At 44.0% G+C, this 19,367-nt stretch overlaps 1 protein-coding gene across 3 annotated transcripts in view; it reads left to right on the plus strand.

Moving 5' to 3' along the window:
* Positions 1-19,367, plus strand: part of LPP (LIM domain containing preferred translocation partner in lipoma) — a 274,492-nt gene that overhangs the window by 138,409 nt on the left and 116,716 nt on the right. For 2 of the 3 annotated variants that reach the window (XM_068405788.1, XM_068405789.1), the window contains exon 6: positions 7,247-7,909. In XM_068405788.1, coding sequence (XP_068261889.1) covers positions 7,247-7,909 — 663 coding nt within the window. Of the gene's footprint in view, positions 1-2,214; positions 2,234-7,246; positions 7,910-19,367 lie in introns of those variants that run through there. The other variant, XM_068405790.1, reaches the window with a different exon arrangement.

Here is a 19,367-nt window from a genome sequence, read left to right on the forward strand (position 1 = left end):
GAAGGAAAAGCAAAATTCTTCCCTGGCCTAACACTGTTGTGTTTTGGAGACCAAAATTCTCAAATGTGTTCAGGCTCTTTGGAATTAATGGAGTGTTGGAAAGTGGAAACCCAGATTGCCTGAAACACTTGACACCCGCACTGAAAGCTGAACCAAGGTGTGTGTCTATAACTGCATGCATCAGTTGTGAAAGGCTGTTTTCCATGATGAAATATTGGAGGGCAACTTGTTATCACCTTTTGTGCACCCTCTTCTTCCTTGTGTTCAAGCTGGGCCATTACAAGGAGTACAAAAGAGGTTGTGAACAGAAACATTAACAACTATGTTGACTCCTTTTCCACTTGTGGTAGCAGCTGAAAAACAGATCAAAGCTCAGAAGCAGTTGTATTCTTGTAACACTTCATGGCATCTGTAAGGTATTCACTTCATTTGAGAACCAGAGATGAACACTTTATTAGATTTCTACTCTTCTTCTTTTGGTATAATGCCTAGGAGCAATCCATTCGAATACCTTGATATCTTCTCATGATCAAGCCAACAAGCTGAATCCCATATGAACACATCTGGGAAGTATGAGTGTGGCTGCTGATCCATGCACAGCACATGTCTCTGTGACACTCGCTTGTCAACTGTAAATGAGAATGAGAGAATGATGAAACTGTAAAGAAAAGCTTCATCTGATTATAAATGTGTTTTGGCTGAGGGTTTTAAGGTTTTTGGACCAGACTTCAAAATTTTGGACTGGGTTCTAAGGGCATTTTGACACCTAAAGAAATCTGTGTTAGCAACTGAGCTGTGTGCACCAAATAGCAGCAGTGCAAAGGGGACTGATGTGCTTGGCCTACTATTTGGACATTATAAAGAAGGCTAGAAAATCTTGTATATTGAAAATGCATCAGGCATGCTGAATGGGGGCAGTGCATCTATCCAGGATCTCTGGACATTCAGCAACCCAGCTGGAGCTGTACCAGGACTCCAGGCATCTGCAAGTCCCAAATGAAAGGCCAGATTTCTCTTTTTCACCCAGATGTTATTTCAGACAGAAAAAGAGGATATGTTCAGGGGAACCTGGCCGTACGTTATCACTAGCAAGGCAGCTTGTTCAAATACAGAATTTGAAGTCAGCAGGAGTTATATGTGTCTGCACATCAGGAAACCCCGTAAAATGCCTGTCCACATTTTCAGGTACCTAAAGGCCCAGGTTTCAAAGCAGAATATTTGATTTTTCTCTGGGGTTTTTCTTCCCAAATTGAGGGGGAGCTGGGATTTGCTGCCTCAGGCAGGAGGGAGACTCAGCCCAGCCACTGTTTCTGGCAAGGCAGCAGCTCCAGTTCCAGTGGGAGCCCCTGTTCAGCATGGAGGTGGGAAAGGGTGGCCCACCCACGTCACCCTCCTTCATACACTGGAAATGCCTTTATAGCCCAGCCTCTCGGTCTTGCGTTGGATGCACAGCGTATCAGGGTCCTGGCTGATCATCTGCGCTGCTGGCACTCAGAAATCCCCTTGGTGCGTGACAGTAGCTGAGCGTGAGTGGCAGTGCACTTAATGCAGGGAAAAGGTATCTGTGCTTCTTACAGTCATGTCAAAATTACCTGCTTATTGTGGAATTTGTCTCCACTAACTTGTGCTGTCTAAATATTCAGTGACTTGTCTTGGCTGTTTTTATGCTTTTTTACAGTCAGTGGAGTGAAGTAGATTCCCCCAGTGGATGATTCATCTCCCCTGTTTTAGGCTTCAATATTAGAATGGGATAAATGACCCCATGGAGACGCATTTCGCAGAGAGAGCTTTAAGCACCTCCAGCTAGCTGAGGTGAATGCCAATCCATGGTGTCAGGAGAAGCCGAGTTAATTTTCCACCCTTTGCTGCCTTTCCCACCCAGGCCTACAACCACCACCACCACTGAGCGATACTGAAAAGATTTCTGCTGGCACATGCCTGAGCTGGCCCTGTGTTTCAGTCCAGCTTGGGCTGGTGGACCGTGCAGAAGAGTGGCTGAGTTAGGAAGAGAGATGCTGCACCGGCACTGTGAGCTGGCAGCCTCGGGGACGCTGCATCCTGGGTTCGGCCCGACAGTAGTTGCCAAGTTGCTGCCTTTCGAGGAAGAAGAGTTGTTTCATTGCTATCCTGGAGTAAATAGTGACTGAAATGTTCGAAAAAGGCAGCCCAAGCTAGAGCTGTGGTTCTCAACCTGTGCTCTGCAAACCCTGGGGATCTGTGGATCACTCCTAAGGTAACTAAGAAAAATTCAGTGAAAGGTAACTTAAAACCCATGTTTATTGTCAGTAGATTTAAAGGAGCTTGTCTCTCCTGAAAAAAATTTGGGGGCTGCCGAGCATAAGGGTTGAAAACGACTGAACTGGCGTAATGTACCTTTATATGTGATAATTGACAGCTAAAGGCTAAAGCTATTCAGCTGTACCTTTATGAAGAATGCCTGGAGAGTTGAATAGAATGTGATAAACTTTGTGTTAGCATTTTTGATCCAGTCTGTGAAACTGAATCACTGAAGGGATTCTATAGAAAATACTCTACAAATGCACAAAATAAAAGGAGAATGAAGTCCTTTTCGTAAGGGTTCCAGCTGATCATATAGAATCATGCTCCTGCTGTATATAGGGCTAATTTCTGTAGAACAACAGGTTTCATCCTAGAACCTATGTGGTGACTTTTTAGTTATAGGTATACATTGAATTTAACTTAATATCTGTGTAAATAATTTCTACAGAATGAAGAATCACACAGATACTCAGGATTTTGGGCTTCCCCATTAGGGTAACTTTGAATCCAGCTAGTCAACTTTGACAGTCAGACCCCTAGGACAGCACGGGTTTATCACAACACCATAGACTTCTCATGTGATGGTTGGTACAAGAAACTCCTGCAAATGTTTATAAACTTTCACTGTATTTAAGAAGACAGTGCAGGAGTTACCAAGCAAAATGATTCCCCTCATGCTTACACACAATAACTTCTTTTTGGAGAAGTGTTTTGGGGGTTTTTTCCTCCCACTTTGATTGAGTTTTACTTGATTTTGTCAGTGTTAGTTCACCTTTATTTGAACTGCCGGATAATTCATTTGTAGAAGAGGCAGTACATTTAGGTACTTCCATCTGTGTTTAAACAAGGCTCTTGTGCTTTCCCCATTAAAAAAAAAAAAAGATTTTGTATTATAATGCTTGTGGTAGATGAGGTTCTGAATTTAACTCCTTCCTACTCTAGTTCTCTTAACAACTCTGCGTATCAGCACCTGGGGTTCTAGTTTACTCTCTCTTTGCAAATATGAATTTGCAAGAAGGGGTTGATGGTAAGTAGCGTGGTTCTAATTTGCACTTGTGAAGTGTGTCAGACAGTTTCATCTAGTGCATGGCGAGCAGAGGAAAGCCTGTCTTCCTCTGAAAGCAGACCTTAGAGGATGTCAGAGAGCATGTTTGGCTGCGACTAGCACTCTGCAAATGCAATATGGTTTTGAAATGAGCTGTCCAGGAGCTGCTGGAGGAAGGGGTGCCTGCACTCCTATGAATCCACTTTTTGTCTTTGTCTTTCTCCTTTTTCTTTCTCCTATTTCTACTTGTTTTCATGCTTCTGGGCTGTCACTTCGATGTGCTTTTGGACGAGTCTACTTCCTTGCACTGGTAGAAGTTCTGTGGACTCATTTGGACGAAACATTTGTGACAATCATCTGTTTTGCTGGGACTGTACCCAGTGATATAAGCAGCCTTTTCCAGCTTTCTGTTCATTATTCCCTCTCCATCTACCTGGCATCTTTACAGCCTCATCCATCCCTCCTATCCTCCTAGTGCCTTCCAGGCATTGGTTGAAATCACTCTCCCCTGTGGTGTCCGAGTACCCTTTTCTCATCCTTCTGCACATGCCTGTCCTCACAGCAGGAATCTTGTCCATAGTTCATGTGTGTTCTATAAAGTCTTTTCTTAATCCATTAATAATCTAGAGGTTTAAGCCTGGTGTGATATTTGAGTGCTTGGCTGGACATACAGAAGACTGGACTGTGGCCACCCTTCTCTATCCCAGGCAAAAGGGCAGAGGATTTGTGGTGATACCTCACCTGTGCCCTTGCTCAGGAGCTACAGCCAATGTTCCTCTTTGGGTCCCCCTAAATCATCAGTGCTCCAGAAGTGTTAAATACCCTCTAACCTGTCCCATTTCTCTACTACACCACATTAACTAGCCTTACACCCTCTGCCTCCTCCTAAAGCCCAGCTTTCATCACACACTTGCCCAGCACCCTCAGAGGAATTCAGAATGAGTCACGCAGGGCGCCTCTGGGGACTCCTACTGATGCAAACTTCCTCCTCCTCAAAGCAACCTGTGGTTGAATGCCACAATGCAGCCGGTACTGTTAGCTCGAGCCTTTGCACCTGAAGTTGATGGCAGAGCTGAGTTCTCTGGGGCCCAGGCACCCCCAGCTTCTCTGGGCTCTGGTGCAGGAGGGGAGACATCCTCTTTGCAGCGTCAAATGTGGGAGCTGCTCAGAGCCTTTCGGAGTGCCAGTCAATAGGTAGTGAAGGGTTTTTTGGAGGAAGGGGTTATTATTCGCTCTTAAGGTGTATTCCAGTCCAGGCAGGAGACTGGCATCAACACATTAACGTGAAGTGTTATGTGGATGTTTATATGTAAGATTAAAGTCCCCTGGTTCTTGGGATGGAATAGACTTCCATCGCAAGAGCTTTACCTAGTGGTCTGTCATCCCTTGCTTCCAGAGTCTGCATTCAGAAACATAAGATGTGATGAATAGGGCTCATTTATGTTGTTTTGGTTTGGGCTTCTCCCTCCCCCGAATAGGCCATTGTCTTTAAAACATTATCTACCTTCTCCCTCTTCACATGGAAAAAAAAGAAAAAAAGCTTTTCTGGTGGTAATTACAGAGTGCTGCGTTGTGGACCTTTCATCCCATTACAGTAAGTGGACAAACTACTGTCATTTACAAGAATGAAATAGGTGAGAAAATGGGAAAGTTTCTGGCACTCCCAGGCATAAATGCCAAGCTGACATGGGAGAATAATTCCAACAGAAAGCAAATTTTCTTGCTAGCAATGAGCACTGGTGCAGTTGTGCTCTGAAGCAGGGATGGAGGAATGCTTGCTCCTCATCAGGTGTTTCAGAAATAGAAGAATCAGGCAATATTAATGGAGGGCTACAGACCCCTAACCTGTCCCTGCCCTTGCAGTTCAACTGAGACATGCTTCAGCTCTTCCTGCTCTGTTTCAAAATCTCTTCAGTCTGTCTGTGTACTGCCTTGTCATGGATCTGTTGGCAAGGTCAGGGTTTGAATATGTTGGGATGTTTTTTCTCGAGTAGAAATTTGCTGCTTTATTATTCCCCACCTCTGCATACACACCTTTACATCTCTCAAAGAGATCTGATGCTCTTACTTGCCTGGTGTTTTGCTCATTTATAGTGATTCCTCGTGGGAGGTTTACTCTCATGGGAGGTTTGCCCTGAAGGTGTGATTGCAGGAGTAAAATATATTTGCACGTCACCAGGGAAGAGTACCAGTTGGGTAGTAGAGCTTCCTATTCCTTGGTTAGACTTGCTTGTGGTCTGTGGACTAGAAGTTGAGTGGCTTGCTCGTATCTCCCTTTTCTTCATACGTGGTGGTTGCCAAAACGTTTGGTGAGTTTGGTTACCCTTGGAGGCCCAGGGCAATGTGTGGTTGAAGTTCCCCTCCAGCCACTGGCCTGGGTTGGTTTGGCAGCAATTTATTGCCGCCACCTGGTGACCAGGCAGAGGATTTCTCTGGCCCGGGTAGAGCTTGTGTGGGGGGTGTCCCAGTGAGCCCCCACCACTCTCTCCCCTAGCCTGTGGTTCCAGTAAGAGCGTCATGGGGCACTAGGTAGAGGTCAGGCTGCCTTTGTACAGCAGGAACACCTGGGGATGAATACAAGATCGATCATTAAGGGAAGTTTGGCACGTGCCTTAGCATGAACACAACCATCTGTGAGGGCTGAGCTGGTCTGTCTTTGGGCTGCTGTGAACTTGTAGGTTATCAAGAGGGTCACGGGTGAGATCAAGCCCAGTGTGCAGGGAGTTTGGATGAGATATAACCTCATATAACTATGGTGTTAAGTGCAACAGCAAAGAAATACTGTCAAACTGCATGTCTTCACTTTAATGCATCTCTGTATAGGAAGGCATGGAACTCAGGTACTCTTTCAGAATAAAAGAAAATAGAGAGGCAAGAAATTTTACCTAATCCTGAACTCCAGAAATTCAAGTTTGCTCTTCCTCGATTTAGTGAAAAGACTTAAGGGTGATCTAGTGTTCTTCAGAAACTGTTTCACATTGTTAGCTCTTTAACAAAGATGTCCTTTCACAATGGTGTTTTTGGATGTAGGATTTAAATAAGACATAAGCCAGACAAACAAGTACATTAGACATGAAGGATATACGATGCCTATTAGGACAGTGTCACTGCACTAAATCTTCACTTGGTGGCCAAATCGCAGGAAGCGGCGGCACTTGCTCTGTGAACCTCTTCCCTGGATGCCTGAGTGCTGCTGTGCCCGGGGAGCCAGTGCAGGGTTACATGGCTGCCGTGGTGGGAGCTGACTTCTGAAGCTTCTCAGGAATCCTGGCCTGCTTTCTGCCCCTTTAATGAGCCATGTGTAACATTTGCCTTCTCTGGGTCACTCCAGGCTTTCAACCAGCAGCGCTTAGGAGCAGATCCAGGGACAGGACACCTCCGTATTTTGCTTTGATCTAAGTTAATCTTACGGCTTGGGAGCTGCTTTTGGGCCATCCTGTGTTGTTAAAGGAGCTCCCGTATCTGGGTGCAAGTACCCTACAATTGTTCTGGGACATAAGGAATTTCATCTCTCCATAGAGACTGGATTCTCATTTTCTTTCTTTTTCAAAACACTCTCATTTTCATAGGAATGCATGGGTTTTCCCCTAACCATTCTTCAGCTAGTCTCCCTTTTTCTTGCCTTCACCGCTTTTTAGTTTGTTTGGAGGGCAGAGGAGAAAACTCCAAGAGAGGACAAAATGCTGTGCGGGCAGTTCTGCTCGGCGGCCGTGGCACCGTCCCTGTTCTGTCAGAGCAGGGAAAGGTTGCTATTACCATTTTATAACGTGCAGTCTCAGGTACATTCCTGCTTTCCTAAGCAGTCTGAGTTGCTGCACAGATGTTGCTGTAAAACCCCATTTCCACCTAACCCCTGGCTGCTCCACCTGACACCCGAGTGGCCCCTCCTGCTGACGCTGCGGCTCTCTCCTTGCTCCCTAGGGCTCCGGGACCTCGAGCAGCTCCGCCGCCACCACCCCGTCCGTGTCCACCCCTGTCACTGGCCACAAGCGGATGATCATCCCCAACCAGCCTCCCCTCACCGCCACCAAGAAGTCCACTGCCAAGGGCCCAGGGCAGCCGGCACCCATCCCAGTCACTCCTGTCGGCACCCTGAAGCCGCAGCCAGTGCCGGCCTCCTATGCCACGGCCTCCACCCCCAGCCGCCCGGCCTTCAACGTCCAGGTGAGGACGGCGCAGCCCAGCCCGCACTACCAGCCGCCTGTGCACTATGGCAGCCTGGGGCCCGGCCAGCCCTACGCTCCCCCGGCAGCCCGCCCACCCGGTGCCCCGCAATATGGCCCTCCCCAGCCCCATGGGCCCGACTATGGCTATGCCCCGCCGCCCGCACGGCCCTCGGAGCCCACCTACGGCTATGCACCTCCGCAGGGCCGCTACCAGGACCCCTACTATGGGGGCTACGGGGGGAGGAACGGCTCTGAAGCGCCCTACGTGCCACAAAGCTCCTGGAAGGCCGAGCCAGCGTATCCTGCTAGTAACACCGTGGGCCAGGCTCCTCCTGGGCTCTACCAGCCACCCGGCACGAAGAAGACCTACATCACTGACCCGGTGCTGGCCCCGCAGCCACCTGCACTGCAGCAAAAGGTAGGAGACACGGGCGCTCGCCGGCCTCCCTGGGGGAATGGAGAGCCACATGGCTGAACGTGCCCTGGGACCCTCCCTGAAAAGCAGTGCAGGGGATTAAGTGGTGCCTGTCAGGGCTTGGGGTAGGTCTCCCTCTGTATGGCTTCTTAAATCTGGAAATAGGGAACTCTCGTCTGCTTTGAAAAGAGGCTTTTGTGGGGCCTTAGAAATGCCATCAGCCTCAAAGTGTGAAACGGTGTTACGTGCGGAGGTGCGGTGTCACGCTGCGGGCAGGAGGCAGGTTTCATCCCTCTGACATGGTGTTACCCAAGGAGCTCGCTGGCTGTACTTCTGTACGGTGTTACTGCACTGGGGTCTTCTCTTCTGGGCCCTCCCAAGATCAAACAAGGGGTTGGGTGTGAGCTTCTCCTCCATGTGCTGGTGGACACCTCTGGTTCACTGGACAGATCCTTCCTCATCTCAGGCAGACAGGAGGTACACAAAAGGCTGGGTTTGATTGTGGTTCAGAGCGACTGCAGAGGTTGACCTCTGGTGTGTCGCTGTTCAAAAATCACTTACTGCTGAAACCACATGGAAATGAGTTCCCACAGAGCTCAGCTCTGATTTTCCTCTCAGGTGGTGGTATGCTGGATGGCCTTCATCCACTTGAACTGGTGCCTGGACCTTGTAAAGCGAATACAGTTTGAAATAGGAAGTTAAACTGGTCTGGCTGGTTTCTCTGCCCAAACTGTGACCCTCGCTGGCTTTTGTTGCTTCTGCTAGTGGCTGTATTTAATGTGGCTCTGGGGGGTACACAGGCAGTTTAGCTTTGTGGCGTCCTCGTACTGTATGATGAGCTTAGGCTCCACAGAAGGGTGAGGGCGGGCAGGCCCAGGCGAGGAGGCAGTGAAGCCATCGCTGCCCAGTCCCACCCTGTCTTGTCTCAGCACATCCCTGCTCTTCAGCTTGTGGGTGCTCACAGGGAAAGGGGACAAAGCTTCTGACACATAACAGAGTCTGTCCTTTTGGCATTTCCTTCACTAGCAGCACACAGACTTGTTTTCCCTGAATTACAGATTTCCTGACAGTGGGAACTTTTGAAGGCAAAGGTGTTTCTCCAGGCAGTTTAGAGAGGGTGATAAATTACAAAAGACCTTGAAATATTTTTTACTAGAAGCTAAGAAACTGCTTTTCCTCTTTTCTTCCCCTTCCTTACCAAGAAGCTAGGAGTGGGGAGAGAAGTAAGAAACACTCAGCTCTGCAGGTACTTGATATAGAAAGTAGTGAAAGACACAAAATTTGCACATAGGCTTAACTGGTGTAAATTGTGGTGATTCCAGTGGAGTCACTGAGGAAATGCTGAGGTACGGCATATCCGTATTTAGACTTTTATAGATACAAGTAGGCTTATATATATAAAATTTTAAAAACTTTAGTTCAGTCAGCATCTCTATGGAAACGCAAATCATCTCGAACCACAAACAGCACAAGCCTGTTAGTCTCATTTGCATTACAAAGCTGGAGGGACAATTTAACTTAGCTCAAGTTTGGGGTTTCATGTATGCGTATATATATATATTTAGAGATACATGTTTGTGTGTGTGCACGTGGCACTTGCAAATACAAATGCAGAAATACTTCATATATATATATATATCTATAAAAATAATTTCAATTCTTCTGCAAAACAGACTATTATCTGCTTGGTGATAAATCACTCCAGAACTTCCATTCCCTTCCAGCCCGCTAAATATCTGCGTTATTACCTATTTCACTTTTGAACTTACAACTCTGCTGTAACATATTGGTGGCAGACTCTGCTTGATTGCTGCTTTGTAACATATATAGTTTAACTGGTGAAGAACTGACGGTGATCTTACAGTCTAACAGGAAATGCTCAGTAATAAACCACGATGCTTTGCCAATGAAGCAGTGGTGTCCAGTTTTACCGCAGACTGTTCTCTTCCTTTGCAGACTAACTCATTCGTGAAATCAACTTTTGGAATGATTTTATTTGAAGGGAAAAAAAGGCAGGCTATGTTAGAGCCAGATATCTGATAGGGAGAATTGTTACTGTAATTTGACTTGTTGGCTACAATGTGAATTTTAGCGTATTTTCCTACACACAACTGACTTCTGCGTTTTGTTGTATTTTGCCTTTTCAAGGTTGATTTGAGGCCTTTCAGTTAAGGAAATTGATTTGAGAAGCCAGGGTAGGAAGCAGCCATTAATACATTTAAAATGCAAGAAGACCTTTAGGAATTTTTCTTCTTGCAAGGGAATGATCTTAAAATATAAAACAATTTTTAAATGTATTAAAAAAAGTGCATTCTTGATTTTGAACACACTTTGTGTGCAAAATATTAAGGATGTTGTAACAAATCCATCTCAGATTAGAAGTTCATGGTCATTAATTCTAATACATACCATGATCCATCACTCTGAGAGGTAAAATTTTTCATTAAATTTGTTTACAGTTTTTAAAGAGTAAAAAAAAAAAAGGATGTGTATATTTTGCATTCTGGCTAGGAAGAGGTTCATGGTACTGTGGCTCTGTGTTTTTTTGCTGCGTACTAATCGTGTTGAAGTCGCTGCTGATCCAAAATAAATCTGGATCGGTATGGGAACAGCAAATAATCTGTATGGGTTCTTAAAGCCCACTGAGAACAATGAGTTTTACTCACAAACAACGCTGTGTTGCATTCTGTCCCTTGGGCCAGTTATGGAAGTGAGAGTCATGCATGTGAAACCTCCGTGCATTTTAGTCTTTGTAGCACCCCGTCTAGTGTTAATGCCCAAGTCCCAGTTAGGAAATTAACTGGTGGAGTGCATGTCCTCATTTAAACCTTTCATGTGTGCTTCAAGGGCATTCCTGGCCAAAAACCTCAGGAGCTTTCTCCTCTGGGTGGTAGGTGGTGGGGATTTCTGTAGGAGCAGCACCAGAGTTGTCATGAGACCATCACAGAAACATGTGACACGATCAGCTACTCTCATACTTTTTGACAGTGGTGCTATGCCTGCTCAGACCAAGTCAAAATCTGAGGCCTTTCTCTTAACTTCTCCCTTCCCAAAGGCCAGAGAGCAAAAGACCAGAGTGACTCATTAGGTACACTGATTTCTGGCACCAAGATGTCCACAGTAGAAAAAAAAAAAAAAATGGCAAAGCCGTTTTCTGACATGGAGAATTCCTGCAAGTTTGCCCTGTGGCCAAAAGAGAGTTGACGAAACTCCCACCACTGACCAGCTCAGCTATATCAAATGTTTCTGTGCTGGACTAGTTAAAGGCACCAAATACCCTTGTTGAGCTGTCGTATCTCCAAATAGGTCTAGGTCCTTTCGCTGTTTTTGGTAATGTTTGAGTGTTTTCAAGATGCTATTGCATGTCTCCCAAGTGGCTTTGTGGACCTTTTAGGGATCAAATGTAGCTCCTGGTGCATTTGAGGGGTGGCCACTGTAGACACATGGGAGGTCTGTTCTTCCTAGATCTCGGATCCCTGGTGTTTTCCTTCCTCTTTCTGAATCTACTCACAGGCCTGGGGACCCACATTCGCTACCAAAGGGACCTGCACATTTTCATCATCCAGACTGGATACCACTGAAATCACTTGAGACAACTTGTGGTTTTGGTCCAGAATGGTGGAGATCTTAACAAAAACATTGATCTCTTGAGAGTGATCTGCCGATTTGGGGAGGACAAAAGTGTCTTGTAGCTCTGATTTAGTATAGCAACCAAATCCATTCTCCTTTGCTGCAGATTTGCTGGAAGGAGTAAGGGAGCAGTGTCCCTTTGTAGCTGTGTCTTCTCGCTAAAATGGCACAAGTGTACGAGTTCTCTAATGTGCTTAGCCCACACCAGCCACGAGTCCTGTTGTCCCCATTGACATATATACAGGCATCGGTGCATATGGAGCGTGACCTCCCTTTCAGGTAGCCCTTCAATGTTGTGCACCGTTCTAGGTAAGCACTGTGGAAATTAAGTGGGGAAACAGTTAGAAATCAGGAGGTAAAATTAACGAGGCAGCTTATGCTTTTGGCATGGTTTAGGTGGTGGTGGCCGCTCGTGATTAGCAGACCTCAACCACCGCATCGTTTCCGCACTGCTGGAGGTGGTGTTTCTTTGCTGCCTGCTGCAACCAGCATCAGCACCGTCTCATGAAACTTGCAGTGCCCAAAAAGGGACTGTGGTGGCTCGCTGTTTTCTCATTTTACACAGCTTTTGTCAGTTTTTCCACTGATTTAATACCTGTGATGGAGATACTCGCTTGGAAGTTTCATCTTTGCCTCAGAAACATGTGCTCACCAGTGTTCTTTGCTATGACTGATGCACTTCTCTTGTACTGGTTTAATAATTTTTACAGTCTGCCATCACTCACGTAAAGTAGATACCTCCGGCACCTGCATTTGAACTGAGACTAATGCGCTTGCTGTTTGCTGTTAATCTAGTGACTCGGAATTTTTTGTTCTCTGCAGATGAATAAATGCAATCTGCCAGGTTCCCTCCTGCTGTCACAGGGATATATTCTTTCTTAGTGTTGCTTTTTGCTGGTGGAGAAAGGCAGGCAGCTTGCTGTACACTGCCTGCCTCCCCGAGTGTCTTCTCCCCCAAAATTTCTTATTCCACCCAAGCGTTCTCTTCCCAAAAGTCACGTATTGAAAATTTCTACTGGATGGGATTCAGAGATGGTGTAAAATGATGGTTGAAGTGGTTTTCAGTCCGTGTGAGACAGTGGCTTCCCATAGTTTTAAAACACTAAAATAAAGCAAAACCAAGTAAAATGAAAAAGGCTTATTTAAAATATTCTACTTTGGCATTTAATGAATTAAAAAAGACACAAAGCCAATTTAAAATGAAATAAGAGGTGTAATTCTGAAATTCAGAGTTGAATTTGTGATTTCAGTGTGACATTTCAAAATTTCCAGATGAATATGCAGTTCCTTTCTATCCTGAGAATAGCAATGAATGTCAAAATGTTGACATTCTTCACAAAACAGTAATTCCAAGTTCTAACCAGCACTAGCTGTATATCAGCTGCTGACTCTGTCATTGCTTCTGGGTGGATTAAATTAAATGCTCTTGCTTCTGTTAAAATGAGGAGGAGAGGAAGAAGGCAGTGGTGTCTTAACAATGAGATAAGCAGCTCAGAGTTCGGACTTGGTGGTACTCTGTGTCATTGAGAATGATGTTTTCCTCTTCAAGGTATTATAAATCTCTGCATCAAAATCTTTGTGGATCTCTTGAGGGTTTTTGTTTGAAAAGGTGCCAGCAAGAGGTGCAAAGAGGTGTTCTCAGAATGGTGTGCTTATCCTGACTGCAGGAATCCAACACAGTCTGGTTTATACCCTAAAGTTTTCAAAGAGCCCATTTCTTGGCTTGAATTGTGTTATTTTCACTTCAGAACTTTACTGTTTGTTGTTTGTATTGTATTTTTATTATTTAAGCATTCCATATACTAGCAGGAACCAGCTGATGACAGAGCAATTAATCAAATTGGTCTCTTAGGAATCATATATTTGAGTGCTTTCCTGAAATAGAGAAACGACGAGTTGCCAAACAATTACCTTGAAGTCAAAGATAACAGGGAGCCTGCAGGTACAGGAGCAAGTCAGGTCAGCATATACTGAGAAACCAACTTAAATTTACAGCTTCAGGATGCAACTTTTGCAGCTTTAGCCTTTAGTCAGCCACAATGGGTTAGTAATATAAGAGGAATAATTGAGAAAGAGGCTTTTGGCATAATACCTGGATGTTCTTTCTTGCTCCTTCTTAAAGTAAGCTGAGGACAATGCCTCCATACATGATAAGGCATGGGGCAAACTTGAAGTTAATTAAGGGCTCTGTTTCTGTGCTGTTTAACTCTTGAGAACCAAGTGTCTACCTTGACAAATACTGCCAGATCGTGTTACAGTCTAACAGATACGGATTTTGTATCTGAGGCCATAAAATGTAGTGAGCATGTATTTACCCGTGGGTGGAAAGGAATATTTGATGGGGAGGCTGTCTGGGTTTTGAGCAATGGTGCTTGCCTGAACCCTGGAGCTGGCTGAGCTCGGGTCTCTAGTGAGCAGCCTGGTCTGTAGCACAATGAGGCAAGGACAGTTGGCCTTGCTACTGGTTTACAGCTTTCAGTTCAAAAAGCAGCACCCTTAAAAGTGAGTGCAACTTAATTCACAGGCATACTCTGGATGTTATCTGTGATGGTGGTGCTGATTACTGGAGAAGCTGTTTCCTTCACTTCTAAAATACACTTGAGTCCAACCACATCATAATTTTTCCAAAGCCAAGGCACCAGAGCACATGGTGAAGCTGTTCTTCTTTCAAATAACCTCTGTGTTATTGTCAAGTTTATTGCAATGAAGCTAGGACATGAATGGGTAGGGAAACTTGCCCAAGCTTAGGCACCAATTGTTTAGGAGAGCTGGGGAGAATGAGGAGCATCGTGGTGTCATTGGATGGCTTGTCTGTTTGAGGTGAGAAGGGCTCTGGCTGCCCTGTTGGTGTGAAACTCTTTGGGCTTATGACCTGATGGTAATGCCAGTGTTACGACAAGGAACTGCTCACATCATAGGGATACTTCAGGTGATGTGATATTTTGGTCATGTCATTTGGAGTAGATCGTCATGTCATTTGGAGTAGATCGTCCTACATTTCTGTGATTTTCCCACTGACCTCTGTGAAACCTATTTGTGGTCTTAATCCAGTTCTCAATGGCACATGTACTCATATTATAGTAATGGTTTGTTGCTAAAGCACCACTTTGTGTAGGGAGCTGTGCACAATTTAAAAGAGGATTAATTTCTCCATTGATAGGCATGGCTGTCCATAACTAGACTCTTGAGCCTAGTACTTCTGTGAGCAGCCAAGTTAGAAAATGATCATGGTGCATAGTGAGGAGTGCAAGCCATGTAAAATAGATATTCAGTTATAAAGAGTAGAAAGTAGTCTATAATGGCTGCTGATATAATATTTTTTCCTCCAAGAGTAATGGTAAGAAATAATTGATAATATATGGTTACATTTACTGATCATAAATGTTCTGGGACTAAACTAACTTAGGCCCCCACATAATGGGCTTCCTGTTAAGATTTACCTCTGGATAACTATAAAGAAACACAATATAGTAAATTAAATAGCAGCCTTTGGGAAAAAAAAAAAAAGTTTAAAGAAGAGGTTTCCTATCACAAGCTGAAAGAACTCCTGCAAGGCAAACAGAATCTGCAATTATACCGACAGTTTTGTTCTTAAATGAAAATAATAGTGAATTATAAAGTTGTAAAATTGTTTTCACAACAATATTTTGTTTTTATAACTCATACTATTTCACTTAGTAGCTGCCTGGCTCCACAGCGAGTTACATAACATGATATTATGAATATGGTGCCTCAACTTTTTGTCTAGGGAATTAATTTACAGGCTGTAAACTTTCCAATCACATTTTCTTCTTTGTTCCAGACGCAGTGTATCCTCTCTGCTTGAAAAAATATCAGATGAACTGTGTCTTGCTTGTAGCAGAGTAGTACTCATATGCCTCTTTATCCACACTAATAGGGCAGTGACTTAGTTTTACATGGATCCTCAAAATAGTCAAGATTGAAATGTGCTGCCTAAAGTCAGCTACATAAAACAAATCAGAAGAGCAGAGCTGCTGTGTGTTAGCTGATCAGTCTAACATTAGCAAGGATTTTCCACCATGTGGTTTAGCACCAGCACAGACAGATGAATTATTACTACTGTCAGTATCACTTATCCCTCCATTTAAATATTTTTCTAAACAAACAAACAAAATTTCCTCAAATGAATTGGCAGTAACTTAAACTGATGTAATAGGATTACTTTAGTCATCAGTAAAATGGAACCACACCTGAGCTATAATAGAGCAGATTATCTAATAATTTCATCCTGTTACTGCCTAGTTAGACTCTATTTTACCAACACCTGAAGGACACTTTTTTCAGGGGTTTCCTCCAGCTTTGTGAGAGCTGGTTACTCATTAAATGAATCTCTTTCTTTTCTGTTGTTGTGGTGAGAGTGTTTGAAGTGAAAACTCACGGCTTTTTCAGGAACAAAAATATTCATACATGGCCAAGGAAGCTCCTGCTGTGTATATGCTACTGCGGGATTCCTTCTAGGCTGTCACCGGGAAGCCGGTGTGTTTTATTTTTCAGTTTCTGAGTTGGATGACAGAAAAAATCTCCCATGAAGGAGTTCCCCTGCTAACATTTGTTACTCTTGTAAAAACTCAGTTTCATGAGTATCTTGCAGACTTAAAAGTCCCAGGTGACTGTCGTGTTCCCCTGGTCTGATGATCAGCATCAGAGAGGTGCCCTGCACCTCCTTCTCCAGCTTGTGCTAGAAGGAGGCTTCTATGTTTCCTTTGCCGCATCAAAGTCCTTTCTCCCTCCTGTTAAGCAACACTTACTTGTGACCTCTCTTCCTCCAGGCTCCATCCCAAGAACATGCTTTAGAAACACTTCAATTTTCAGATGGCCTCATGAATACTTAAGTTAAAACTTTCTCCTGAACCCATTTCCTTAACTGCATTTCCCATAATCTAGATTTTTCACATGACTTCTGGTGTTCCCACATCATTCACCCTGAGAGTGCTTGTCCCCCAAGGCTTAAGCTTAAAATTGGGGCTTTTGCTGCTGTTGAATTTCCAGATCACTGAGCAAGTGGTGGATGAGTCTTTCTAGTAGATTCTAAGTACAAAGAAACAACACAGTTGTATTGCAGGCAAACGTGGCCCTGTAGATAACAGAGGGTGTTGGAAATGCACGTGCTTGTGTTTGTTTCTTTGTGAGATTGCTCACCAATAAATATGCCCAGATATAGTTTTCATCTGAATTCAGCTTCCCACCCACCTTTCTTTACCCTTTCACCATCAGGTCACCTTCTGGTGAATAAATACAGCACAGCCATTAAAACCATATGTGTAATTAAAAGAAGTTCAGCATAAATTTAAACAGCATGAAGATAAGAAAGGTAAAAGGATAAAGACAACTGGAAGCTCTGTTCTGTGTGACCCGCTTTTGAATAAACAACATTATATTCCACAGTCAATTATCCAAAAAGTACAATGTGTTCTGTTGCCAAAAAAAGGTTGTCAGATAGAAGTGGTTAGTCAAAAGGACACATGCACTGGAGTGAACATTAGTCTATTGTACCCAGTATAATATTATACAAACAGGGCTGGTTTGTTGCTGGCTTTTTTTTCTAAATTTTTGACCACAAACAAGATTATGCAGCTTTTTAATATTATTTCATAAACATCTAATTGCAGTCTTCAGCAAGAGATGCAGGCATTGCTAGGGAAATCAACTAAGGTATGCTCTGTGCAGCCCAATAATAAGGCTTCCAATACAAAAGTGGAAAAACAAGTCATTAGTTACAACCATCAAACAGAAGAGGTCTAATGGGAGCCACAGGATAAACATTCCATTTTATTATGTCTTCGTTATATGTTTTGCAAGACTCCGTGGTTATAAATTAAGATTGCTTTTTGCAGCAGTGGCTGTAAAAAGTTCAAAATCTGTGAATGTACCTATTATTTTTATTTATATCACAGCAAGCTGCTGGCAAAATTAACTTTTTTTTCCTCCTGTTTGTTAGTTAAAAGATTACAAATGCATATCTGCAGGCAGCACTCAAAAATGCTCCCCCTCACCTTTTTTTTTTTTTTTTAAATCAAGATGGCATCAATTTAAAGTGGGAGAGAAAAGAGGGAGGGGAACCCAAACACCCCAGATAAAATTAACTTCTCCATTACACAAGTTGGCAGGGTCTGGTGTTTGTTTAGAAAGTTAAATTAATGCTAGCAAAAGTATCCAGACTGTGTACTTTGACAGGTGAGACGGAGTTTATTCTTGAGACCATGTCGCTGACAAAGCAGAAGACTTTCCAAGGCCGTTCTCCAGTTGAACTGGCAGTCTTGAAGACCCTGATTACCAGCAGAAAAAGCAATGTTAGAACAGGATTTTCCCATGCTGTCTTCTGCCTTCTGAGCAGGCAGGAGACGTGCTACTGTGTGAGGGAATGGGTTCAACCTCTGACTCTCCGCCCCAGACTCTTTTCTGAACCTTCCAGCAAAACAATTAATTTGTTTGTTTTTTTAATTCAGCTTTTGGAAGTCACTGCCCCAAGGTAACAGCCAGAGCAAGAGATTTGTAGAATGGAGGTTTGTGGTGGTTGGAAACATCTGTTTCTCCTTTTAAAAAGGATACAAAGGACATGCAGTCGTAAACCCTCATCAACCCTTCTGCTTCCATTTGGGAGTCAATCATTAACCGTGGGACCATAGACAGCTGCTTCTCTCAAGACAGGCTGTCCCATACCTGTACAGTAGATCGGTGGCTTTCAGCTTATAAATCCCGAGCGTCAGCAAATTGCTTCTGAGCTGTACTTCCCGCTGATCTATGAAAGCCTGTTGTCGGAAGCTTAAATTCATTATTTGGGGGCCTACATGTCCAAGCGAGAAAAAAAATGGTATGCAAATTAAAAGAGGCAGAAAACCACTGCCCTAGGGACTTTCCTACTCTTACACATTAGCATTCCCCACGGGCTGTTGAGGAGGCAAGCCAAGGTGGTCTCACTTGGGCTGGGAATTCCTGCTGTAGGGTGGGATGAGGTTCATAAGCATCTTTCTCCAGGGGCTGGACAGAAAGAGCCTCCAGGCAGGGACCACAGCACATCGCTGGGATGGATCATATCAAAGCAAAAAATGATATGTGCTTCTGAGTCTACACAGTGCTGCTTCTGCTGCTCCCTGGTTATCACCATTCTCATTTTGCTAGTGTTGCTTAATAATTATTCTAAATACGAGGTGATACCAAGAAATTAATACCATGGGATCTAATTGTTTTTCTATCATCAGGAAATTAAAAAAAAAAAGAGTGTGCCGAGGGACCTGTTTTAGAGTAGAAACCTGAATTTTTCTACACAAGCTGGGTTCCTGCAAACTTTGCCTCCCACTGTGCTGACAGTTTCTGAGAAATTATTTTATTTCCCATTTTAGATGTTGGACAGTGACTCAGTATGCCCTGGAAATACTATCATCCTAGCAATTTTCTCATGTGGTAGCTCAGCTTAATGTCAGAGAAATGGGTAGTTATGAGTCCAGACACTATAACGTTGGACTTCGGTTCTAAAAATAGATGTTTGGTTAACTTTTAGTTGTCAACAACTTTTCTACTGCTACACATGCTAGAAGATGGAGTAAGTGGCCTCAGGCAATTCCAGGCACTCTCTGTGGTCAACTGAAAGTATCTATAGAAGATTAAATATTCTGGTAATACAGATAAATGCTGTGGCCACTCTTGCCACGTAGTGTGTATGCCCTGCTGAATAGAAGTTTGGGAGCAGAAGAGTTAACTGTTGACTAAGAGGAGCAAGTGAGCAATTGTGGGTCTAGATAGGCCTTGCTAGCACGCCTGATTTCTCAAATGTCTCCTTTCTGGCTCTAGGCTGGGTGGTTTAACCTTTTTC

This window comes from Nyctibius grandis, chromosome 8 (genome assembly GCF_013368605.1).
Source record: "Nyctibius grandis isolate bNycGra1 chromosome 8, bNycGra1.pri, whole genome shotgun sequence".
NCBI classification, from domain to species: domain Eukaryota; kingdom Metazoa; phylum Chordata; class Aves; order Nyctibiiformes; family Nyctibiidae; genus Nyctibius; species Nyctibius grandis.